This window comes from Eutrigla gurnardus (genome assembly GCF_963514095.1).
Source record: "Eutrigla gurnardus genome assembly, chromosome: 4".
NCBI lineage: Eukaryota > Metazoa > Chordata > Actinopteri > Perciformes > Triglidae > Eutrigla > Eutrigla gurnardus.
Genome location: NC_139918.1, coordinates 11,662,307 through 11,689,042, shown reverse-complemented (window position 1 = coordinate 11,689,042; position 26,736 = coordinate 11,662,307). Strand labels below are relative to the sequence as shown.

General features: G+C 43.5%; 4 protein-coding genes across 4 annotated transcripts; all 4 read right to left on the bottom strand.

Moving 5' to 3' along the window:
• Nucleotides 1-1,634: 1,634 nt before the first annotated feature.
• LOC311012418 (E3 ubiquitin/ISG15 ligase TRIM25-like) lies at nucleotides 1,635-5,437 on the bottom strand (the record flags this gene model as incomplete). The annotated part of the gene is made up of 2 exons (XM_084007883.1): nucleotides 1,635-3,098; nucleotides 3,818-5,437. 2 exons carry the CDS (start codon nucleotides 5,435-5,437, stop codon nucleotides 1,635-1,637), a joined length of 3,084 nt encoding a protein of 1,027 aa, XP_083864009.1.
• A 1,849-nt stretch (nucleotides 5,438-7,286) lies between these two features.
• Nucleotides 7,287-11,116, bottom strand: LOC311012417 (E3 ubiquitin/ISG15 ligase TRIM25-like; the record flags this gene model as incomplete). The annotated part of the gene is made up of 2 exons (XM_084007882.1): nucleotides 7,287-8,681; nucleotides 9,497-11,116. 2 exons carry the CDS (start codon nucleotides 11,114-11,116, stop codon nucleotides 7,287-7,289), a joined length of 3,015 nt encoding a protein of 1,004 aa, XP_083864008.1.
• A 1,842-nt stretch (nucleotides 11,117-12,958) lies between these two features.
• On the bottom strand, nucleotides 12,959-14,602 carry LOC311012416 (tripartite motif-containing protein 16-like; the record flags this gene model as incomplete). The annotated part of the gene is made up of 1 exon (XM_084007881.1): nucleotides 12,959-14,602. The coding sequence occupies exon 1, from the start codon at nucleotides 14,519-14,521 to the stop codon at nucleotides 12,959-12,961; it is 1,563 nt and encodes a 520-aa protein (XP_083864007.1). The 5' UTR covers nucleotides 14,522-14,602.
• A 1,866-nt stretch (nucleotides 14,603-16,468) lies between these two features.
• LOC311012415 (tripartite motif-containing protein 16-like) lies at nucleotides 16,469-22,801 on the bottom strand (the record flags this gene model as incomplete). The annotated part of the gene is made up of 3 exons (XM_084007880.1): nucleotides 16,469-18,109; nucleotides 21,303-21,386; nucleotides 22,676-22,801. The coding sequence occupies 3 exons, from the start codon at nucleotides 22,799-22,801 to the stop codon at nucleotides 16,469-16,471; spliced, it is 1,851 nt and encodes a 616-aa protein (XP_083864006.1).
• Nucleotides 22,802-26,736: the final 3,935 nt, after the last annotated feature.

Below are 26,736 nucleotides of genomic sequence, written 5' to 3'. Positions count from 1 at the left end.
CAAATCCAAATGGACATAAGTGCCTATTGTGGTGTAATTAAGTTTATGGGGAAAATGTGACAAAATGACTCCTGCTATGTATTGAAATGGCTGAATGGATTTCTTTATTAGCTGTTCTCCTTTGGATTCTCACTGATTAGAGGTTTTATTTTAGTGTGCAACATAATATCAGTCATGTTTCATAGAAGTGTTGAGGTTGGTTTTGGACTTTTTCTCATGTTTCCATCTCCTGAAGTTCAGGTTGACCACATTTGAAGATTTTATGTCAGGTGATGTTTACACATTTACATTTCAGATCAAATAATGAAGTGTGCTTTCTGTTGATTAGTTGTGAAACGAGAGGATGCTATGAATGAAATGACATCACAAGTAAAGTGTATCAATACTACAGATCGATGGATTCAGTCACCAAAAGAAGCAGACCTGGTTCCTTGAGTCCTTCTGGATTGGGGTCTGCTGTTTGCTGCTGAGCAGGTAAAGTCCAGTGGTTTCTCATGACCGGCCAGTTAACCTCTCTCTCCGGGATGGACAAAGTCCTCCTCGGTGTCAACACTGTCCCATTTTCTTTCAAAATGCACAATTCCTTCAGGTCGTTGTCCAGGTGCAAGTGGTGAGTGGAGTTTAGGTTTGCAGTCGCTGATCAATGTGAGCCTCTTTGAGACAAAAGCAGAGTCGTCTACTGACAACAACTCACTTTCTGGTCACCTCCTTTGAAATGTAACGATGTTTGTTCGGACAATCAAGTGATAATTATGTATGGAAAATACATGCATACAATGAGTCACAACAACAATCAATGGAAGTGAGTGTGAAAAACCCAGTAGGCCTAATCCACTGGGAAAATTCTCCCACGACCACCGAGGCAACTCCAGCCAATCAAGAGGGATCAAATGCTCAGTTTGCATTCATGTCATCAACATGCAGGCAGCAGTCTCTACTATCCATATCAGAACAAATTTGCCATTTTCAAAGACTTTTGCTTGTCACAGTGACCTTTTATTCTGAAGTTTGACAGAAGTTTTGAAAATTCCTATTTTTTTCTGGTTTGTGTCAGGAGGCATGTTTGATCCTCAGTGGGAAATTATATGTAATCCATAAATCACATATAATGTGATGCCTTACATTCAAAGTGAATTTGAAACATGATGCAAATCCAGATTGTGTCCCATCATGGCCAAGGAATAAAAATACTTGTTTTATGGCTTATCTTTGAGTTTACAAAATTACCTTTTTTGACATAAGGATTTCAGTGTCTGTGGTTTGATTGTAGTCTTGGGAAATATTGTTTTACTTCAACCAGACTGACTAAATGAGGTTATCGCTAACTACACATTGTGTACTTAATGTGATTCATTATATCTAAATTAAACAAAAACCCCTTCATGAACAAAAATGGGAAAAAATGTGTGCGAAAATATTGAGCTTTCAGAAAATTTATTGCAGTTTCAATTTCAAAATACCAATATTGTAGTTTACAGTACCAATATAACTTTTTTTTTTATCATGAACATGATCAACGGTCATGTTTGACAGCTGATCTCAGAGCAGTGAAGAACCAACAATCCGCAGCAAACATGGAGACACAATGGGTTGAAGAGTTAAAAGACTGAATTCAACTGTTAACTGACTTCTGTCTATTTGAGTTTACAGAGCACAACAGATTCCCCGTAACAGAAATCTAAAGAAAATCCAGCATGGAGAGGCTCAGTGAACCTGGTCTGGACTCTGTGGAGGAGAGTCATGGTCTTGGAGACCCTATAGAAGGACAGTATACCTGCTCCGTGATCCAGGTACACTCCTACTTTGGAGGACGGAGGACCTGAGACGCGAGTTAGGACTTTGTTGTGAATGAGTTCATATCTCTTATTGTCACTTGCTAATGCCCAAGATTTATCACTGTATCCAAACCCAACTTCTTGCAGGTTACCTTTTCTGATGTTACTCTTGTATGCGACTGCTATAGAAATTAACCCCCCAGTGTTCTCCACCTCCCAGTAACAGCGTCCAGTCAGACTCTCTCTACTCAGGACCTGATTCCAATCTTGGAATCTGTCTCTGTGATTACGAACGGTCTGTCCTGGTACCGTCATTGTTACTTTCCTGTTCCCCTCAGATAATATCAAGTCTCTGTGTGCCGTGTTTGGATCCAGTGTGAGTGCACATGAATATTTTAAGAATTCAGCTCTGGTCCTGGGCTCTGGTTGCGGCAGTGAAACAACCACATCAGTCCCCTTAGCTAAGACCTTCATCCATTTCTCTGTCAGAACATCATGCAGGTCATCTCTGACCGCTGACACAGCCGCTGTCACGTCCTCAAAGTTGCGCAGAGGACGGGTGTTGATGCTGGATGAGTGTGTGGACTCACCGAGTGGTGACAGCGACGGGTAGTCGTGTAGAAACTGGTTGTGATCCTCTGTGTGTGAGAGCTTCTCCAGCTCAGCGTCTTTCCTCTTCAGCTCACTGATCTCCTGCTCCAGCTTCTCCTGAAGCTCTGTGACTCGACTCACTTCAGTTTCCTGCCGGGATCTGACCTGCTGCTTCACGTCAGAGCGTCTTTTCTCCATGAGACGGATCAGCTCTGTGAACACCACCTCACTGTCCTCCACTGCTTTATCAGCAGAGTGGTTGATAGCCTCCACCTCCTGTTGGAGCAGCTTCACATCTTTGTCTCTGTCCTGGATTCTCTGCTGGATGTTTAGTCGACTCACATCCAACTCTCTCTGCCTCTCAGTCCTTTCTGCTGCAGCTGAGACTGTGTCGTGGCCTTTGTGTTCCTCCACAGCGCAGAGATAACAGATAGACTGCTGATCAGTACGGCAGAACATCTTCATCACCTCATCATGACGAGAGCACACGTTCTCCTGGAGCTTGTTGGAGGGCTCCACCAGCTGATGTTTCTTGAATGCTGGTGATTCATAATGAGGCTGGAGGTGTTTCTCACAGTAAGAGGCCAGACACACCAGACAGGACTTGAGGGCTTTCAGTTTCCTCCCAGTGCAGAAATCAAAGGCCACATCTTCAGGTCCAGCATAGCAGAGACCAGCAGGAGCAGCTTGGAGTCCAGTCTTCTTCAGCTCCTCCACCAAAGGCAGCAGTCTCTACTATCCATATCAGAACAAATTTGCCATTTTCAAAGACTTTTGCTTGTCACAGTGACCTGTTATTCTGAAGTTTGACAGAAGTTTTGAAAATTCCTATTTTTTTCTGGTTTGTGTCAGGAGGCATGTTTGATCCTCAGTGGGAAATTATATGTAATTCATAAATCCAATAAAATGTGATGCCTTACATTCAAGGTGAATGTGAAACATGATGCAAATCCAGATTGTGTCCCATCATGGCCAAGGATTAAAATACTTGTTTTATGGCTTATCTTTGAGTTTACAAAATTGCCTTTTTTGACATAAGGATTTCAGTGTCTGTGGTTTGATTGTAGTCTTGGGAAATATTGTTTCACTTCAACCAGTCTGACTAAATGAGGTTATCGCTAACTACACATTGTGTACTTAATGTGATTCATTATATCTAAATTAAACAAAAACCCCTTCATGAACAAAAATGGAAAAAAATGTGTGCGAAAATATTGAGCTTTCAGAAATTTATTGCAGTTTCAATTTCAAAATACCAATATTGTAGTTTACAGTACCAATATAACTTTTTTTTTTATCATGAACATGATCAACGGTCATGTTTGACAGCTGATCTCAGAGCAGTGAAGAACCAACAATCTGCAGCAAACATGGAGACACAATGGGTTGAAGAGTTAAAAGACTGAATTCAACTGTTAACTGACTTCTGTCTATTTGAGTTTACAGAGCACAACAGATTCCCCATAACAGAAATCTAAAGAAAATCCAGCATGGAGAGGCTCAGTGAACCTGGTCTGGACTCTGTGGAGGAGAGTCATGGTCTTGGAGACCCTATAGAAGGACAGTATACCTGCTCCGTGATCCAGGTACACTCCTACTTTGGAGGACGGAGGACCTGAGACGCGAGTTAGGACTTTGTTGTGAATGAGTTCATATCTCTTATTGTCACTTGCTAATGCCCAAGATTTATCACTGTATCCAAACCCAACTTCTTGCAGGTTACCTTTTCTGATGTTACTCTTGTATGCGACTGCTATAGAAATTAACCCCCCAGTGTTCTCCACCTCCCAGTAACAGCGTCCAGTCAGACTCTCTCTACTCAGGACCTGATTCCAATCTTGGAATCTGTCTCTGTGATTACGAACGGTCTGTCCTGGTACCGTCATTGTTACTTTCCTGTTCCCCTCAGATAATATCAAGTCTCTGTGTGCCGTGTTTGGATCCAGTGTGAGTGCACATGAATATTTTAAGAATTCAGCTCTGGTCCTGGGCTCTGGTTGCGGCAGTGAAACAACCACATCAGTCCCCTTAGCTAAGACCTTCATCCATTTCTCTGTCAGAACACCATGCAGGTCATCTCTGACCGCTGACACAGCCGCTGTCACGTCCTCAAAGTTGCGCAGAGGACGGGTGTTGATGCTGGATGAGTGTGTGGACTCACCGAGTGGTGACAGCGACGGGTAGTCGTGTAGAAACTGGTTGTGATCCTCTGTGTGTGAGAGCTTCTCCAGCTCAGCGTCTTTCCTCTTCAGCTCACTGATCTCCTGCTCCAGCTTCTCCTGAAGCTCTGTGACTCGACTCACTTCAGTTTCCTGCCGGGATCTGACCTGCTGCTTCACGTCAGAGCGTCTTTTCTCCATGAGACGGATCAGCTCAGTGAACACCACCTCACTGTCCTCCACTGCTTTATCAGCAGAGTGGTTGATAGCCTCCACCTCCTGTTGGAGCAGCTTCACATCTTTGTCTCTGTCCTGGATTCTCTGCTGGATGTTTAGTCGACTCACATCCAACTCTCTCTGCCTCTCAGTCCTTTCTGCTGCAGCTGAGACTGTGTCGTGGCCTTTGTGTTCCTCCACAGCGCAGAGATAACAGATAGACTGCTGATCAGTACGGCAGAACATCTTCATCACCTCATCATGACGAGAGCACACGTTCTCCTGGAGCTTGTTGGAGGGCTCCACCAGCTGATGTTTCTTGAATGCTGGTGATTCATAATGAGGCTGGAGGTGTTTCTCACAGTAAGAGGCCAGACACACCAGACAGGACTTGAGGGCTTTCAGTTTCCTCCCAGTGCAGAAATCACAGGGCACATCTTCAGGTCCAGCATAGCAGAGACCAGCAGGAGCAGCTTGGAGTCCAGTCTTCTTCAGCTCCTCCACCAAAACTGCCAACATGGTGTTTTTCAGCAGGACAGGCCTCGGTGTAAAGGTCTGCCTACACTGAGGGCAGCTGTGGATCTCCTTCTTATCCCAGTAGGTTTCAATACACTTCATGCAGTAGCTGTGTCCACAGGGAATAGTCACCGGGTCCTTCAGTAGATCCAAACAGATGCAACAAGAGAAGGTTTCCATTCCATTTCTCCTCTCAGTGAACAAAGAGTTTCTCTGAACAAAGTCAGCAGCAGCTCTGACCAACAGGCAGAGACGAGCTGTTTTTATAGCAGGAGATGGAGGGAGGGGTTACCAAGGTTTCTGGTATTCAGAACTTGATTGGACCGCAGCAGAGTGGGGGCGGGCCCTTAGAGGTCATTGGTCGGTCGGTTGGAGCGTCCCCATTGGCTCGTTCAAAGAGAGAAAGAGCTCCAAATCCAAATGGACATAAGTGCCTATTGTGGTGTAATTAAGTTTATGGGGAAAATGTGACAAAATGACTCCTGCTATGTATTGAAATGGCTGAATGGATTTCTTTATTAGCTGTTCTCCTTTGGATTCTCACTGATTAGAGGTTTTATTTTAGTGTGCAACATAATATCAGTCATGTTTCATAGAAGTGTTGAGGTTGGTTTTGGACTGTTTCCCATGTTTCCATCTCCTGAAGTTCAGGTTGACCACATTTGAAGATTTTATGTCAGGTGATGTTTACACATTTACATTTCAGATCAAATAATGAAGTGTGCTTTCTGTTGATTAGTTGTGAAACGAGAGGATGCTATGAATGAAATGACATCACAAGTAAAGTGTATCAATACTACAGATCGATGGATTCAGTCACCAAAAGAAGCAGACCTGGTTCCTTGAGTCCTTCTGGATTGGGGTCTGCTGTTTGCTGCTGAGCAGGTAAAGTCCAGTGGTTTCTCATGACCGGCCAGTTAACCTCTCTCTCCGGGATGGACAAAGTCCTCCTCGGTGTCAACACTGTCCCATTTTCTTTCAAAATGCACAATTCCTTCAGGTCGTTGTCCAGGTGCAAGTGGTGAGTGGAGTTTAGGTTTGCAGTCGCTGATCAATGTGAGCCTCTTTGAGACAAAAGCAGAGTCGTCTACTGACAACAACTCACTTTCTGGTCACCTCCTTTGAAATGTAACGATGTTTGTTCGGACAATCAAGTGATAATTATGTATGGAAAATACATGCATACAATGAGTCACAACAACAATCAATGGAAGTGAGTGTGAAAAACCCAGTAGGCCTAATCCACTGGGAAAATTCTCCCACGACCACCGAGGCAACTCCAGCCAATCAAGAGGGATCAATTGCTCAGTTTGCATTCATGTCATCAACATGAAGGCAGCAGTCTCTACTATCCATATCAGAACAAATTTGCCATTTTCAAAGACAATATTCTGTATTCTGATGTTTGACAGAAGTTTTGAAAATTCCTATTTTTTTCTGGTTTGTGTCAGGAGGCATGTTTGATCCTCAGTGGGAAATTATATGTAATCCATAAATCAAATAAAATGTGATGCTTTACATTCAAAGTGATTGTGAAACATGATGCAAATCCAGATTGTGTCCCATCATGGCCAAGGATTAAAATACTTGTTTTATGGCTTTCTTTGAGTTTACAAAATTACCTTTTTTGACATAAGGATTTCAGTGTCTGTGGTTTGATTGTAGTCTTGGGAAATATTGTTTTACTTCAACCAGACTGACTAAATGAGGTTATCGCTAACTACACATTGTGTACTTAATGTGATTCATTATATCTAAATTAAACAAAAACCCCTTCATGAACAAAAATGGGAAAAAATGTGTGCGAAAATATTGAGCTTTCAGAAAATTTATTGCAGTTTCAATTTCAAAATACCAATATTGTAGTTTACAGTACCAATATAACTTTTTTTTTTATCATGAACATGATCAACGGTCATGTTTGACAGCTGATCTCAGAGCAGTGAAGAACCAACAATCCGCAGCAAACATGGAGACACAATGGGTTGAAGAGTTAAAAGACTGAATTCAACTGTTAACTGACTTCTGTCTATTTGAGTTTACAGAGCACAACAGATTCCCCGTAACAGAAATCTAAAGAAAATCCAGCATGGAGAGGCTCAGTGAACCTGGTCTGGACTCTGTGGAGGAGAGTCATGGTCTTGGAGACCCTATAGAAGGACAGTATACCTGCTCCGTGATCCAGGTACACTCCTACTTTGGAGGACGGAGGACCTGAGACGCGAGTTAGGACTTTGTTGTGAATGAGTTCATATCTCTTATTGTCACTTGCTAATGCCCAAGATTTATCACTGTATCCAAACCCAACTTCTTGCAGGTTACCTTTTCTGATGTTACTCTTGTATGCGACTGCTATAGAAATTAACCCCCCAGTGTTCTCCACCTCCCAGTAACAGCGTCCAGTCAGACTCTCTCTACTCAGGACCTGATTCCAATCTTGGAATCTGTCTCTGTGATTACGAACGGTCTGTCCTGGTACCGTCATTGTTACTTTCCTGTTCCCCTCAGATAATATCAAGTCTCTGTGTGCCGTGTTTGGATCCAGTGTGAGTGCACATGAATATTTTAAGAATTCAGCTCTGGTCCTGGGCTCTGGTTGCGGCAGTGAAACAACCACATCAGTCCCCTTAGCTAAGACCTTCATCCATTTCTCTGTCAGAACATCATGCAGGTCATCTCTGACCGCTGACACAGCCGCTGTCACGTCCTCAAAGTTGCGCAGAGGACGGGTGTTGATGCTGGATGAGTGTGTGGACTCACCGAGTGGTGACAGCGACGGGTAGTCGTGTAGAAACTGGTTGTGATCCTCTGTGTGTGAGAGCTTCTCCAGCTCAGCGTCTTTCCTCTTCAGCTCACTGATCTCCTGCTCCAGCTTCTCCTGAAGCTCTGTGACTCGACTCACTTCAGTTTCCTGCCGGGATCTGACCTGCTGCTTCACGTCAGAGCGTCTTTTCTCCATGAGACGGATCAGCTCTGTGAACACCACCTCACTGTCCTCCACTGCTTTATCAGCAGAGTGGTTGATAGCCTCCACCTCCTGTTGGAGCAGCTTCACATCTTTGTCTCTGTCCTGGATTCTCTGCTGGATGTTTAGTCGACTCACATCCAACTCTCTCTGCCTCTCAGTCCTTTCTGCTGCAGCTGAGACTGTGTCGTGGCCTTTGTGTTCCTCCACAGCGCAGAGATAACAGATAGACTGCTGATCAGTACGGCAGAACATCTTCATCACCTCATCATGACGAGAGCACACGTTCTCCTGGAGCTTGTTGGAGGGCTCCACCAGCTGATGTTTCTTGAATGCTGGTGATTCATAATGAGGCTGGAGGTGTTTCTCACAGTAAGAGGCCAGACACACCAGACAGGACTTGAGGGCTTTCAGTTTCCTCCCAGTGCAGAAATCAAAGGCCACATCTTCAGGTCCAGCATAGCAGAGACCAGCAGGAGCAGCTTGGAGTCCAGTCTTCTTCAGCTCCTCCACCAAAGGCAGCAGTCTCTACTATCCATATCAGAACAAATTTGCCATTTTCAAAGACTTTTGCTTGTCACAGTGACCTGTTATTCTGAAGTTTGACAGAAGTTTTGAAAATTCCTATTTTTTTCTGGTTTGTGTCAGGAGGCATGTTTGATCCTCAGTGGGAAATTATATGTAATTCATAAATCCAATAAAATGTGATGCCTTACATTCAAGGTGAATGTGAAACATGATGCAAATCCAGATTGTGTCCCATCATGGCCAAGGATTAAAATACTTGTTTTATGGCTTATCTTTGAGTTTACAAAATTGCCTTTTTTGACATAAGGATTTCAGTGTCTGTGGTTTGATTGTAGTCTTGGGAAATATTGTTTCACTTCAACCAGTCTGACTAAATGAGGTTATCGCTAACTACACATTGTGTACTTAATGTGATTCATTATATCTAAATTAAACAAAAACCCCTTCATGAACAAAAATGGAAAAAAATGTGTGCGAAAATATTGAGCTTTCAGAAATTTATTGCAGTTTCAATTTCAAAATACCAATATTGTAGTTTACAGTACCAATATAACTTTTTTTTTTATCATGAACATGATCAACGGTCATGTTTGACAGCTGATCTCAGAGCAGTGAAGAACCAACAATCTGCAGCAAACATGGAGACACAATGGGTTGAAGAGTTAAAAGACTGAATTCAACTGTTAACTGACTTCTGTCTATTTGAGTTTACAGAGCACAACAGATTCCCCATAACAGAAATCTAAAGAAAATCCAGCATGGAGAGGCTCAGTGAACCTGGTCTGGACTCTGTGGAGGAGAGTCATGGTCTTGGAGACCCTATAGAAGGACAGTATACCTGCTCCGTGATCCAGGTACACTCCTACTTTGGAGGACGGAGGACCTGAGACGCGAGTTAGGACTTTGTTGTGAATGAGTTCATATCTCTTATTGTCACTTGCTAATGCCCAAGATTTATCACTGTATCCAAACCCAACTTCTTGCAGGTTACCTTTTCTGATGTTACTCTTGTATGCGACTGCTATAGAAATTAACCCCCCAGTGTTCTCCACCTCCCAGTAACAGCGTCCAGTCAGACTCTCTCTACTCAGGACCTGATTCCAATCTTGGAATCTGTCTCTGTGATTACGAACGGTCTGTCCTGGTACCGTCATTGTTACTTTCCTGTTCCCCTCAGATAATATCAAGTCTCTGTGTGCCGTGTTTGGATCCAGTGTGAGTGCACATGAATATTTTAAGAATTCAGCTCTGGTCCTGGGCTCTGGTTGCGGCAGTGAAACAACCACATCAGTCCCCTTAGCTAAGACCTTCATCCATTTCTCTGTCAGAACACCATGCAGGTCATCTCTGACCGCTGACACAGCCGCTGTCACGTCCTCAAAGTTGCGCAGAGGACGGGTGTTGATGCTGGATGAGTGTGTGGACTCACCGAGTGGTGACAGCGACGGGTAGTCGTGTAGAAACTGGTTGTGATCCTCTGTGTGTGAGAGCTTCTCCAGCTCAGCGTCTTTCCTCTTCAGCTCACTGATCTCCTGCTCCAGCTTCTCCTGAAGCTCTGTGACTCGACTCACTTCAGTTTCCTGCCGGGATCTGACCTGCTGCTTCACGTCAGAGCGTCTTTTCTCCATGAGACGGATCAGCTCTGTGAACATCACCTCACTGTCCTCCACTGATTTATCAGCAGAGTGGTTGATAGCCTCCACCTCCTGTTGGAGCAGCTTCACATCTTTGTCTCTGTCCTGGATTCTCTGCTGGATGTTTAGTCGACTCACATCCAACTCTCTCTGCCTCTCAGTCCTTTCTGCTGCAGCTGAGACTGTGTCGTGGCCTTTGTGTTCCTCCACAGCGCAGAGATAACAGATAGACTGCTGATCAGTACGGCAGAACATCTTCATCACCTCATCATGACGAGAGCACACGTTCTCCTGGAGCTTGTTGGAGGGCTCCACCAGCTGATGTTTCTTGAATGCTGGTGATTCATAATGAGGCTGGAGGTGTTTCTCACAGTAAGAGGCCAGACACACCAGACAGGACTTGAGGGCTTTCAGTTTCCTCCCAGTGCAGAAATCACAGGCCACATCTTCAGGTCCAGCATAGCAGAGACCAGCAGGAGCAGCTTGGAGTCCAGTCTTCTTCAGCTCCTCCACCAAAACTGCCAACATGGTGTTTTTCAGCAGGACAGGCCTCGGTGTAAAGGCCTGACTACACTGAGGGCAGCTGTGGATCTCCTTCTTATCCCAGTAGGTTTCAATACACTTCATGCAGTAGCTGTGTCCACAGGGAATAGTCACCGGGTCCTTCAGTAGATCCAAACAGATGCAACAAGAGAAGGTTTCCTGGTCCAGTTTGAGTCTTTTGTGTTCCATTTCTCCTCTCAGTGAACAAAGAGTTTCTCTGAACAAAGTCAGCAGCAGCTCTGACCAACAGGCAGAGACGAGCTGTTTTTATAGCAGGAGATGGAGGGAGGGGTTACCAAGGTTTCTGGTATTCAGAACTTGATTGGACCGCAGCAGAGTGGGGGCGGACCCTTTGAGGTCATTGGTCGGTCGGTTGGAGCGTCCCCATTGGCTCGTTCAAAGAGAGAAAGAGCTCCAAATCCAAATGGACATAAGTGCCTATTGTGGTGTAATTAAGTTTATGGGGAAAATGTGACAAAATGACTCCTGCTATGTATTGAAATGGCTGAATGGATTTCTTTATTAGCTGTTCCCCTTTTGATTCTCACTGATTAGAGGTTTTATTTTAGTGTGCAACATAATATCAGCCATGTTTCATAGAAGTGTTGAGGTTGGTTTTGGACTTTTTCTCATGTTTCCATCTCCTGAAGTCCAGGTTGACCACATTTGAAGATTTTATGTCAGGTGATGTTTACACATTTACATTTCAGATCAAATAATGAAGTGTGCTTTCTGTTGATTAGTTGTGAAACGAGAGGATGCTATGAATGAAATGACATCACAAGTAAAGTGTATCAATACTACAGATCGATGGATTCAGTCACCAAAAGAAGCAGATCTGGTTCCTTGAGTCCTTCTGGATTGGGGTCTGCTGTTTGCTGCTGAGCAGGTAAAGTCCAGTGGTTTCTCATGACCGGCCAGTTACCTCCCTCTCCAGGATGGACAAAGTCCTCCTTGGTGTCAACACTGTCCCATTTTCTTTCAAAATGCACAATTCCTTCAGGTCGTTGTCCAGGTGCAAGTGGTGAGTGGAGTTTAGGTTTGCAGTCGCTGATCAATGTGAGCCTCTTTGAGACAAAAGCAGAGTCGTCTACTGACAACAACTCACTTTCTGGTCACCTCCTTTGAAATGTAACAATGTTTGTTCGGACAATCAAGTGATAATTATGTATGGAAAATACATGCATACAATGAGTCACAACAACAATCAATGGAAGTGAGTGTGAAAAGCCCAGTAGGCCTAATCCACTGGGAAAATTCTCCCACGACCACCGAGGCAACTCCAGCCAATCAAGAGGGATCAATTGCTCAGTTTGCATTCATGTCATCAACATGCAGGCAGCAGTCTCTACTATCCATATCAGAACAAATTTGCCATTTTCAAAGACAATATTCTGTATTCTGATGTTTGACAGAAGTTTTGAAAATTCCTATTTTTTTCTGGTTTGTGTCAGGAGGCATGTTTGATCATCAGTGGGAAATTATATGTAATCCATAAATCAAATAAAATGTGATGCTTTACATTCAAAGTGAATGTGAAACATGATGCAAATCCAGATTGTGTCCCATCATGGCCAAGGATTAAAATACTTGTTTTATGGCTTTCTTTGAGTTTACAAAATTGCCTTTTTTGACATAAGGATTTCAGTGTCTGTGGTTTGATTGTAGTCTTGGGAAATATTGTTTCACTTCAACCAGTCTGACTAAATGAGGTTATCGCTAACTACACATTGTGTACTTAATGTGATTCATTATATCTAAATTAAACAAAAACCCCTTCATGAACAAAAATGGGAAAAAATGTGTGCGAAAATATTGAGCTTTCAGAAATTTATTGCAGTTTCAATTTCAAAATACCAATATTGTAGTTTACAGTACCAATATAACTTTTTTTTTTATCATGAACATGATCAACTGTCATGTTTGACTACTGATCTCAGAGCAGTGAAGAACCAACAATCTGCAGCAAACATGGAGACACAATGGGTTGAAGAGTTAAAAGACTGAATTCAACTGTTAACTGACTTCTGTCTATTTGAGTTTACAGAGCACAACAGATTCCCCATAACAGAAATCTAAAGAAAATCCAGCATGGAGAGGCTCAGTGAACCTGGTCTGGACTCTGTGGAGGAGAGTCATGGTCTTGGAGACCCTATAGAAGGACAGTATACCTGCTCCGTGATCCAGGTACACTCCTACTTTGGAGGACGGAGGACCTGAGACGCGAGTTAGGACTTTGTTGTGAATGAGTTCATATCTCTTATTGTCACTTGCTAATGCCCAAGATTTATCACTGTATCCAAACCCAACTTCTTGCAGGTTACCTTTTCTGATGTTACTCTTGTATGCGACTGCTATAGAAATTAACCCCCCAGTGTTCTCCACCTCCCAGTAACAGCGTCCAGTCAGACTCTCTCTACTCAGGACCTGATTCCAATCTTGGAATCTGTCTCTGTGATTACGAACGGTCTGTCCTGGTACCGTCATTGTTACTTTCCTGTTCCCCTCAGATAATATCAAGTCTCTGTGTGCCGTGTTTGGATCCAGTGTGAGTGCACATGAATATTTTAAGAAGTCAGCTCTGGTCCTGGGCTCTGGTTGCGGCAGTGAAACAACCACATCAGTCCCCTTAGCTAAGACCTTCATCCATTTCTCTGTCAGAACACCATGCAGGTCATCTCTGACCGCTGACACAGCCGCTGTCACGTCCTCAAAGTTGCGCAGAGGACGGGTGTTGATGCTGGATGAGTGTGTGGACTCACCGAGTGGTGACAGCGACGGGTAGTCGTGTAGAAACTGGTTGTGATCCTCTGTGTGTGAGAGCTTCTCCAGCTCAGCGTCTTTCCTCTTCAGCTCACTGATCTCCTGCTCCAGCTTCTCCTGAAGCTCTGTGACTCGACTCACTTCAGTTTCCTGCCGGGATCTGACCTGCTGCTTCACGTCAGAGCGTCTTTTCTCCATGAGACGGATCAGCTCAGTGAACACCACCTCACTGTCCTCCACTGCTTTATCAGCAGAGTGGTTGATAGCCTCCACCTCCTGTTGGAGCAGCTTCACATCTTTGTCTCTGTCCTGGATTCTCTGCTGGATGTTTAGTCGACTCACATCCAACTCTCTCTGCCTCTCAGTCCTTTCTGCTGCAGCTGAGACTGTGTCGTGGCCTTTGTGTTCCTCCACAGCGCAGAGATAACAGATAGACTGCTGATCAGTACGGCAGAACATCTTCATCACCTCATCATGACGAGAGCACACGTTCTCCTGGAGCTTGTTGGAGGGCTCCACCAGCTGATGTTTCTTGAATGCTGGTGATTCATAATGAGGCTGGAGGTGTTTCTCACAGTAAGAGGCCAGACACACCAGACAGGACTTGAGGGCTTTCAGTTTCCTCCCAGTGCAGAAATCACAGGCCACATCTTCAGGTCCAGCATAGCAGAGACCAGCAGGAGCAGCTTGGAGTCCAGTCTTCTTCAGCTCCTCCACCAAAACTGCCAACATGGTGTTTTTCACTAGGACAGGCCTCGGTGTAAAGGCCTGACTACACTGAGGGCAGCTGTGGATCTCCTTCTTATCCCAGTAGGTTTCAATACACTTCATGCAGTAGCTGTGTCCACAGGGAATAGTCACCGGGTCCTTCAGTAGATCCAAACAGATGCAACAAGAGAAGGTTTCCTGGTCCAGTTTGAGTCTTTTGTGTTCCATTTCTCCTCTCAGTGAACAAAGAGTTTCTCTGAACAAAGTCAGCAGCAGCTCTGACCAACAGGCAGAGACGAGCTGTTTTTATAGCAGGAGATGGAGGGAGGGGTTACCAAGGTTTCTGGTATTCAGAACTTGATTGGACCGCAGCAGAGTGGGGGCGGACCCTTTGAGGTCATTGGTCGGTCGGTTGGAGCGTCCCCATTGGCTCGTTCAAAGAGAGAAAGAGCTCCAAATCCAAATGGACATAAGTGCCTATTGTGGTGTAATTAAGTTTATGGGGAAAATGTGACAAAATGACTCCTGCTATGTATTGAAATGGCTGAATGGATTTCTTTATTAGCTGTTCCCCTTTTGATTCTCACTGATTAGAGGTTTTATTTTAGTGTGCAACATAATATCAGCCATGTTTCATAGAAGTGTTGAGGTTGGTTTTGGACTTTTTCTCATGTTTCCATCTCCTGAAGTCCAGGTTGACCACATTTGAAGATTTTATGTCAGGTGATGTTTACACATTTACATTTCAGATCAAATAATGAAGTGTGCTTTCTGTTGATTAGTTGTGAAACGAGAGGATGCTATGAATGAAATGACATCACAAGTAAAGTGTATCAATACTACAGATCGATGGATTCAGTCACCAAAAGTAGCAGATCTGGTTCCTTGAGTCCTTCTGGATTGGGGTCTGCTGTTTGCTGCTGAGCAGGTAAAGTCCAGTGGTTTCTCATGACCGGCCAGTTACCTCCCTCTCCAGGATGGACAAAGTCCTCCTTGGTGTCAACACTGTCCCATTTTCTTTCAAAATGCACAATTCCTTCAGGTCGTTGTCCAGGTGCAAGTGGTGAGTGGAGTTTAGGTTTGCAGTCGCTGATCAATGTGAGCCTCTTTGAGACAAAAGCAGAGTCGTCTACTGACAACAACTCACTTTCTGGTCACCTCCTTTGAAATGTAACAATGTTTGTTCGGACAATCAAGTGATAATTATGTATGGAAAATACATGCATACAATGAGTCACAACAACAATCAATGGAAGTGAGTGTGAAAAGCCCAGTAGGCCTAATCCACTGGGAAAATTCTCCCACGACCACCGAGGCAACTCCAGCCAATCAAGAGGGATCAATTGCTTAGTTTGCATTCATGTCATCAACATGCAGGCAGCAGTCTCTACTATCCATATCAGAACAAATTTGCCATTTTCAAAGACAATATTCTGTATTCTGATGTTTGACAGAAGTTTTGAAAATTCCTATTTTTTTCTGGTTTGTGTCAGGAGGCATGTTTGATCATCAGTGGGAAATGATATGTAATCCATAAATCAAATAAAATGTGATGCTTTACATTCAAAGTGAATGTGAAACATGATGCAAATCCAGATTGTGTCCCATCATGGCCAAGGATTAAAATACTTGTTTTATGGCTTTCTTTGAGTTTACAAAATTGCCTTTTTTGACATAAGGATTTCAGTGTCTGTGGTTTGATTGTAGTCTTGGGAAATATTGTTTCACTTCAACCAGTCTGACTAAATGAGGTTATCGCTATCTACACATTGTGTACTTAATGTGATTCATTATATCTAAATTAAACAAAAACCCCTTCATGAACAAAAATGGGAAAAAATGTGTGCGAAAATATTGAGCTTTCAGAAATTTATTGCAGTTTCAATTTCAAAATACCAATATTGTAGTTTACAGTACCAATATAACTTTTTTTTTTATCATGAACATGATCAACTGTCATGTTTGACTACTGATCTCAGAGCAGTGAAGAACCAACAATCTGCAGCAAACATGGAGACACAATGGGTTGAAGAGTTAAAAGACTGAATTCAACTGTTAACTGACTTCTGTCTATTTGAGTTTACAGAGCACAACAGATTCCCCATAACAGAAATCTAAAGAAAATCCAGCATGGAGAGGCTCAGTGAACCTGGTCTGGACTCTGTGGAGGAGAGTCATGGTCTTGGAGACCCTATAGAAGGACAGTATACCTGCTCCGTGATCCAGGTACACTCCTACTTTGGAGGACGGAGGACCTGAGACGCGAGTTAGGACTTTGTTGTGAATGAGTTCATATCTCTTATTGTCACTTGCTAATGCCCAAGATTTATCACTGTATCCAAACCCAACTTCTTGCAGGTTACCTTTTCTGATGTTACTCTTGTATGCGACTGCTATAGAAATTAACCCCCCAGTGTTCTCCACCTCCCAGTAACAGCGTCCAGTCAGACTCTCTCTACTCAGGACCTGATTCCAATCTTGGAATCTGTCTCTGTGATTACGAACGGTCTGTCCTGGTACCGTCATTGTTACTTTCCTGTTCCCCTCAGATAATATCAAGTCTCTGTGTGCCGTGTTTGGATCCAGTGTGAGTGCACATGAATATTTTAAGAATTCAGCTCTGGTCCTGGGCTCTGGTTGCGGCAGTGAAACAACCACATCAGTCCCTTTAGCTAAGACCTTCCTCCATTTCTCTGTCAGAACATCATGCAGGTCATCTCTGACCGCTGACACAGCCGCTGTCACGTCCTCAAAGTTGCGCAGAGGACGGGTGTTGATGCTGGATGAGTGTGTGGACTCACCGAGTGGTGACCGCGACGGGTAGTCGTGTAGAAACTGGTTGTGATCCTCTGTGTGTGAGAGCTTCTCCAGCTCAGCGTCTTTCCTCTTCAGCTCACTGATCTCCTGCTCCAGCTTCTCCTGAAGCTCTGTGACTCGACTCAATTCAGTTTCCTGCCGGGATCTGACCTGCTGCTTCACGTCAGAGCGTCTTTTCTCCATGAGACGGATCAGCTCTGTGAACATCACCTCACTGTCCTCCACTGCTTTATCAGCAGAGTGGTTGATAGCCTCCACCTCCTGTTGGAGCAGCTTCACATCTTTGTCTCTGTCCTGGATTCTCTGCTGGATGTTTAGTCGACTCACATCCAACTCTCTCTGCCTCTCAGTCCTTTCTGCTGCAGCTGAGACTGTGTCGTGGCCTTTGTGTTCCTCCACAGCGCAGAGATAACAGATAGACTGCTGATCAGTACGGCAGAACATCTTCATCACCTCGTCATGACGAGAGCACACGTTCTCCTGGAGCTTGTTGGAGGGCTCCACCAGCTGATGTTTCTTGAATGCTGGTGATTCATAATGAGGCTGGAGGTGTTTCTCACAGTAAGAGGCCAGACACACAAGACAGGACTTGAGGGCTTTCAGTTTCCTCCCAGTGCAGAAATCACAGGCCACATCTTCAGGTCCAGCATAGCAGAGACCAGCAGGAGCAGCTTGGAGTCCAGTCTTCTTCAGCTCCTCCACCAAAACTGCCAACATGGTGTTTTTCAGCAGGACAGGCCTCGGTGTAAAGGTCTGCCTACACTGAGGGCAGCTGTGGATCTCCTTCTTATCCCAGTAGGTTTCAATACACTTCATGCAGTAGCTGTTTCCACAGGGAATAGTCACCGGGTCCTTCAGTAGATCCAAACAGATGCAACAAGAGAAGGTTTCCTGGTCCAGGTTGAGTCTTTTGTGTTCCATTTCTCCTCTCAGTGAACAAAGAGTTTCTCTGAACAAAGTCAGCAGCAGCTCTGACCAACAGGCAGAGACGAGCTGTTTTTATAGCAGGGAGGGAGGGAGGGGTTACCAAGGTTTCTGGTATTCAGAACTTGATTGGACCGCAGCAGAGTGGGGGCGGGCCCTTTGAGGTCATTGGTCGGTCGGTTGGAGCGTCCCCATTGGCTTGTTCAAAGAGAGAAAGAGCTCCAAATCCAAATGGACATAAGTGCCTATTGTGGTGAAATTAAGTTTATGGGGAAAATGTGACAAAATTACTCCTGCTATGTATTGAAATGGCTGAATGGATTTCTTTATTAGCTGTTGTCCTTTTGATTCTCACTGATTAGAGGTTTTATTTTAGTGTGCAACATAATATCAGCCATGTTTCATAGAAGTGTTGAGGTTGGTTTTGGACTTTTTCTCATGTTTCCATCTCCTGAAGTTCAGGTTGACCACATTTGAAGATTTTATGTCAGGTGATGTTTACACATTTACATTTCAGATCAAATAATGAAGTGTGCTTTCTGTTGATTAGTTGTGAAACGAGAGGATGCTATGAATGAAATGACATCACAAGTAAAGTGTATCAATACTACAGATCGATGGATTCAGTCACCAAAAGAAGCAGATCTGGTTCCTTGAGTCCTTCTGGATTGGGGTCTGCTGTTTGCTGCTGAGCAGGTAAAGTCCAGTGGTTTCTCATGACCGGCCAGTTACCTCCCTCTCCAGGATGGACAAAGTCCTCCTTGGTGTCAACACTGTCCCATTTTCTTTCAAAATGCACAATTCCTTCAGGTCGTTGTCCAGGTGCAAGTGGTGAGTGGAGTTTAGGTTTGCAGTCGCTGATCAATGTGAGCCTCTTTGAGACGAAAGCAGAGTCGTCTACTGACAACAACTCACTTTCTGGTCACCTCCTTTGAAATGTAACGATGTTTGTTCGGACAATCAAGTGATAATTATGTATGAAAAATACATGCATACAATGAGTCACAACAACAATCAATGGAAGTGAGTGTGAAAAACCCAGTAGGCCTAATCCACTGGGAAAATTCTCCCACGACCACCGAGGCAACTCCAGCCAATCAAGAGGGATCAAATGCTCAGTTTGCATTCATGTCATCAACATGCAGGCAGCAGTCTCTACTATCCATATCAGAACAAATTTGCCATTTTCAAAGACTTTTGCTTGTCACAGTGACCTTTTATTCTGAAGTTTGACAGAAGTTTTGAAAATTCCTATTTTTTTCTGGTTTGTGTCAGGAGGCATGTTTGATCCTCAGTGGGAAATTATATGTAATCCATAAATCACATATAATGTGATGCCTTACATTCAAAGTGAATTTGAAACATGATGCAAATCCAGATTGTGTCCCATCATGGCCAAGGAATAAAAATACTTGTTTTATGGCTTATCTTTGAGTTTACAAAATTACCTTTTTTGACATAAGGATTTCAGTGTCTGTGGTTTGATTGTAGTCTTGGGAAATATTGTTTTACTTCAACCAGTCTGACTAAATGAGGTTATCGCTAACTACACATTGTGTACTTAATGTGATTCATTATATCTAAATTAAACAAAAACCCCTTCATGAACAAAAATGGGAAAAAATGTGTGCGAAAATATTGAGCTTTCAGAAATTTATTGCAGTTTCAATTTCAAAATACCAATATTGTAGTTTCCAGTACCAATATAACTTTTTTTTTAAATCATGAACATGATCAACTGTCATGTTTGACAGCTGATCTCAGAGCAGTGAAGAACCAACAATCTGCAGCAAACATGGAGACACAATGGGTTGAAGAGTTAAAAGACTGAATTCAACTGTTAACTGACTTCTGTCTATTTGAGTTTACAGAGCACAACAGATTCCCCGTAACAGAAATCTAAAGAAAATCCAGCATGGAGAGGCTCAGTGAACCTGGTCTGGACTCTGTGGAGGAGAGTCATGGTCTTGGAGACCCTATAGAAGGACAGTATACCTGCTCCGTGATCCAGGTACACTCCTACTTTGGAGGACGGAGGACCTGAGACGCGAGTTAGGACTTTGTTGTGAATGAGTTCATATCTCTTATTGTCACTTGCTAATGCCCAAGATTTATCACTGTATCCAAACCCAACTTCTTGCAGGTTACCTTTTCTGATGTTACTCTTGTATGCGACTGCTATAGAAATTAACCCCCCAGTGTTCTCCACCTCCCAGTAACAGCGTCCAGTCAGACTCTCTCTACTCAGGACCTGATTCCAATCTTGGAATCTGTCTCTGTGATTACGAACGGTCTGTCCTGGTACCGTCATTGATACTTTCCTGTTCCCCTCAGATAATATCAAGTCTCTGTGTGCCGTGTTTGGATCCAGTGTGAGTGCACATGAATATTTTAAGAATTCAGCTCTGGTCCTGGGCTCTGGTTGCGGCAGTGAAACAACCACATCAGTCCCTTTAGCCAAGACCTTCATCCATGTCTCTGTCAGAACATCATGCAGGTCATCTCTGACCGCTGACACAGCCGCTGTCACGTCCTCAAAGTTGCGCAGACGACGGGTGTTGATGCTGGATGAGTGTGTGGACTCACCGAGTGGTGACAGCGACGGGTAGTCGTGTAGAAACTGGTTGTGATCCTCTGTGTGTGAGAGCTTCTCCAGCTCAGCGTCTTTCCTCTTCAGCTCACTGATCTCCTGCTCCAGCTTCTCCTGAAGCTCTGTGACTCGACTCAATTCAGTTTCCTGCCGGGATCTGACCTGCTGCTTCACGTCAGAGCGTCTTTTCTCCATGAGACGGATCAGCTCAGTGAACATCACCTCACTGTCCTCCACTGCTTTATCAGCAGAGTGGTTGATAGCCTCCACCTCCTGTTGGAGCAGCTTCACATCTTTGTCTCTGTCCTGGATTCTCTGCTGGATGTTTAGTCGACTCACATCCAACTCTCTCTGCCTCTCAGTCCTTTCTGCTGCAGCTGAGACTGTGTCGTGGCCTTTGTGTTCCTCCACAGCACAGAGATAACAGATAGACTGCTGATCAGTATGGCAGAACATCTTCATCACCTCATCATGACGAGAGCACACGTTCTCCTGGAGCTTGTTGGAGGGCTCCACCAGCTGATGTTTCTTGAATGCTGGTGATTCATAATGAGGCTGGAGGTGTTTCTCACAGTAAGAGGCCAGACACACCAGACAGGACTTGAGGGCTTTCAGTTTCCTCCCAGTGCAGAAATCACAGGCCACATCTTCAGGTCCAGCATAGCAGAGACCAGCAGGAGCAGCTTGGAGTTCAGTCTTCTTCAGCTCCTCCACCAAAACTGCCAACATGGTGTTTTTCAGCAGGACAGGCCTCGGTGTAAAGGCAGGTCTACACCGGACCGAAAATCGGCGTCTTTGATACCCCTTTTCCACCAACGCGAACTTAGTTCAAGAGCCGGGCCGGTGCCGTGCTGGTTCGCAGTTGGTTCAACTTGCGAACCGTCCGAGAACCTGTTTGCGTTTCCACCGGCTAGAGAGCCCAGAGAACCACGTCATTACGTCACTGTATACGTCTGAGGTTTCCCCGCAGCGCTAATTTCAAGCATAGCAGACATGTCTCTTCAGAAAAGGTGTTTATTTTGGTAAATAATACAATAACAATAAAATTCACAAAATACTAAAATCACATCATTTTTTAAAGTTTAGAACAGTGTGTGATCAATAGATCGGAGTGTTTGATGTTTAGTCATCTGCAGGTTGGACCTCCGTTCATCGCCGATGTCCGACAGCTCTACAAACACAAACCAGAGAACAGCGGTTTAATCACAAACGTGTCCACGACGCTGTGAACACAGATGTTATGTTACGTTGGTAGTTGGTAACGTTTAGTTAACGGCAGTCAGAAAGTGGCATGCTAACGTTGTTGTTAGCAATATCACGCTAGCTGGCTAGCTAGCCGGTCAGCTTACATTACCCAAGGAAGCAAAGCCACTAGTTGCTGCTGTTACGAACGTAATCACTAGCTTGGTAAACTAAACAGAAATGTGTCGTTAGTTTGCAACGAGGTGAAACATTTTAAAAGTGAAACTTACCGGGAACAGTAACGTTAGTAAAACTCCGCAGCGGCGTATTTTCCCCCGTTGCCTCGAGCGTTAACCCCGCCCCCAGCCCCTAACGTAAGCCGGGGCCGGTTCCAGCCCAGCAAAGAATTGGGGCCGCTCGGGAACCAGTTTTCCAGGCTGAGAGCCGGCTCTTTGTCTGTGGAAACAGGAAGAACTGGTTCGCGATTGGGCACCGGCTCCGAACCGGCCCTCAAAATGCCTCGGTGGAAAAGGGGTATGAGAGAGTCGGCGTCCGTGACATGAGTTTCCTTGGTGTGGTCGCTCGAATCGGCCCACGTCGGCGTTCATTTCAGCCGATTCAAATGTGTAATCCGCCATTGGAGTCGGCCATATTAAGTAGCCCGACTTCATTTACCAACGCAAGTCGGGCAGTCGGTGCGGTGTGGACCCGCCTTAAAGGTCTGCCTACACTGAGGGCAGCTGTGGATCTCCTATTTTATCCCAGTAGGTTTCAATACACTTCATGCAGTAGCTGTGTCCACATGGACTAGTCACCGGGTCCTTCAGTAGATCCAAACAGATGCAACAAGAGAAGGTTTCCTGGTCCAGGTTGAGTCTTTTCTGTTCCATTTCTCCTCTCAGTGAACAAAGAGTTTCTCTGAACAAAGTCAGCAGCAGCTCTGACCAACAGCTAAGCTAAAGAGTCATGATCCTGGAGGGATAGCTCAGGGCTTGTGCCCTTTTCTACCCATAATTTGTGATGTCAGGAGGGGGCGGAGAGGTGGGAGGAGGCAAAGGACTCGTGAGGTTTTAGCGCATGAAGACCAAGGCACAAATAAACAAATAAAAATAACAATAAACCAAACACCGTGTGTGCATGTTATTTACATTACTGTGTGTGTGTGTGTGTGTGTGTGTGTGTGTGTGTGTGTGTGTGTGTGTGCATGTGATGTGATGTTAGGAGAAGTGATCTACAAGTTCATTAATTCAGTTCTGGGGGCTTTGGGGGGTCTGTGAGTGGGGGTCTTTGGCCAGCTGCAGCATGAATGACATGGGGGTATCAACTGTGGTGTGTGCTTCCTGTATGGTTTTCTGGAGTGAAGGGTTGTTAATTGCTGTTCTCATGTATTTCCGTGCTATGACTTGGTGTCTCTGTCTGACAGTCTGGATGCCGGTTATGGTGTGGATGTAATGGTTGCTGATGTAGGATGGGAGTCTGTGAGCCAGTTTCAGTGCTTTGTTTTGAATGACTTGTAGTCGTTGTAGCTGGTTGTCCGAGAGGGTGATCCACAGAGGGCTTTGAGGTGGTTGAGTCTGTTGTTTGCTTTTTGTTCCAGGTTATTGATGTGTTTGGTCCAGGTCATATTGTTTTGAAATGTTACACCGAGGAATGTTGTGTCTTTGCTGGTATTGATTTGGTGATTGTTCAGTGACAGGTTGATGTTGTTGGTCTGCAGGTGTGGGTTTTTGGTGAAGAGGATGCATTGGGTCTTGACAGGGTTCAGTTTGATTCTCCACAAGTTTGTCCAGGTTTCTATTTCTTTTTTTTTTTTCAAAATCTTTTTATTGAAGAATACAATTAGATATTTCCAATTACAGGGATACAATTATCCTTTTCTTTTTCTTTTAACATATATGTATATGTAAACAGTCACATATACACATAAACAAACGAAAATTAACAAAAACACACTCTGATAAAATTGTAGAGGAAAAATAATTACATTAAATTACAGAGTGCAGAATAAAAAAAACAAACAAACAAACATACAAAAACAGTGAACACCCCCCCACCCACCCATGCCCCAACTCGGCACATCACGACAAACACGCATACTACTGGTTGTTTATGCAATATAAAATGTACAATGGTAATAGGCAGAAATTCAATCAGGTAGTACCTAAATTAGTGAAATAGGAAATAAAGGGTTGCCATTTGTGGAAAAATGTTACTGTACATCCTCTTAATGTATATTTAATTTTCTCAAGCTTTAAAAAAAACATCATGTCTTTAAGCCACCGGGAAACAGAAGGATATTTAGCAGATTTCCAATGTAACAATAATAAACGTCTTGCAAGTAAGGATGTGAAAGCTATAATATCCTTTTGTGTAGAGTTGAGTGCAAGTGAGGGGTTAGGAATCCCAAATATAGCAATCAGAGGGCAAGGTTGGAGATTTACACCAAGAACAGTTGACATAATAACAAAATAACCCGCCCAAAAATCTTTCAGAACAGGACATAGAAAAAACATATGACTGAGGTGACAAGGAGAGCCATGACATTTATCACATTTGTCTTCCAGTTCCGGATCTAGTACCGACAGTCTAGACTTGGAGAAATGCACCCTGTGTAGAACCTTAAATTGAATAAGTCCAAGACGTGCACAAGAAGTGGTAGATTTTACCCTCTCTATGGCTTTTTCCCAGGACTCCTCATGTATTTGTATTCCAAGTTCCTCTTCCCATGTACACTTAAGTTTAACATTTGAATGGTCGCTAAGAGCCAAAATAATATTGTACAATTTCGAAGTGATTCCTCTGTGATGAGGAGTAGATGATAACATTGTTTCCCATTGCTGTTACGGTGGTAAAGAGGGAAAATTTGGGAAACACTTAGTAACAAATCTGCGAGTTTGAAAATAGCGAAATAAATGACTAACAGGGAGACCGTAGCGAGATGACAAATTCGCAAAGCTATCAAATACACCACCTACATATAAATATTTAAATTGCGTAATACCCTTGTCATGCCACATTGAAAATGTTGAGTCTGAAAGTGATGGAGGAAATAAATGGTTGTTATTAATAGGACTTGAGGAGGATGCAGCTACAAATTTAAAGTGCCGCCTAAATTGAAACCAGATTTTAAGTGTGTTTAGAACCACTTGATTCTTAGTATATAAAGAGGGTTTTGCAGGTAAAGAGGAATAAAGTAGAGCAGGTATGGAAGATCCTGTATATGATGACAGTTCCAATTTACACCAAGAGGGTCCAGAAGATTTTAACCAGTAGCAAAGTTTATGGATGTGAGCAGCCCAATAATAGGCTTGGAAATTAGGTAATGCAAGTCCTCCACTAAGTCTGCATCTCTGCAGTAATGATTTACGAACTCTAGGTGACTTCCCGCCCCAAATAAAAGAACAAATGATCTTGTCCAGTGAGTCAAAAAAATGTTTAGGTAAAAAAAGAGGAATTGACTGGAAGAAAAATAAAAGTTTTGGTAAGATATTCATTTTAACAACATTGATCTTGCCGATTAATGAAAGGGGGAGGTTACCCCATCTTTGAAAATCAGATGTAATCTTTGAGATAAGGGGAGTGAAATTAGCTGATGCAAGGCTGGATAAAGAACGAGTCACGTTAATACCTAGGTATTTAAACCTTGATGGACTAAACTGAAAAGGTAAATCTGACTGCTGAAGAAGACATGCTGCAGTATTAATGGGAAAACACTCACTTTTCCCCAAATTTAATTTATAACCTGAAAAGGTGCTGAAGTCCTCCAGAATACTCAAGACAGTAGGGATAGAGAATGTAGGATCAGTTATATACAACAACAAATCATCCGCATACAACGATAATTTATATTCAATTCCATTACGGGTGATTCCTTTAACTAAGGGGGAAGATCTTAATGTAATAGACAGATATACAGCTACAGCTATAGCGAAGAGCAAAGGCGACAAAGGACAACCTTGGCGAGTTCCGCGACCAAGAGCAAAATAATCAGAATAAACATCATTAGTATGGACACTGGCTTTAGGGGACGAATAAAGAAGGCGAATCCAAGAAATAAATGTATCACCAAAACCGAATTTTTTCAAAACTGCAAACAAATACTCCCACTCTACCCTATCGAATGCTTTTTCGGCATCTAAAGAAATCACAAGTTCAGGAAGTTCAGCCGAATGTTCTGAATAAATTATATTAAAAAGTGTACGGGTATTAAAAAACAATTGACGACCCTTTATAAAACCATTTTGCTCCTCAGATATAATATTAGGAAGCACATTCTCTAAACGAGTTGCAATTACTTTAGCCAACACCTTTACATCAGCATTAAGCAGAGATAATGGTCTGTAGGAACTACAGGAGGTTGGATCTTTGTCCTTTTTGAGAAGGAGCGCTATAGTGGCTTGTGTCAAAGTTGGAGGTAATGTACCACTTTCTAAGGATTCATTGAATACAGATAGAAGTAGTGGCGCCAATTTACCAATAAATGTTTTGAAAAATTCAATCGGAATCCCATCAGGGCCTGGGGCTTTATTAGACTGCATAGCTTTAATAGCATTTGACACTTCTTCAAGGGAGAGGGGGGAGTCCAATTGCAGGGAAGTGTTAATATCAATGACTGGATTCGAAAGGTTCTGAAGAAATTTGTTCATTTTAATGTTGTCTGTAGGAAATTCAGATTTATATAATCAAGAGTAAAATTATTTAAAAGTAGAATTAATTACCAAGGGATCTGTAGTAATAGTGTCATGAGCGTTCTTAATACTAGGTATCAAACGGGAAGTGGTTTGACGTCGTAACTGATGTGCCAGTAAGCGACTTGCCTTGTCGC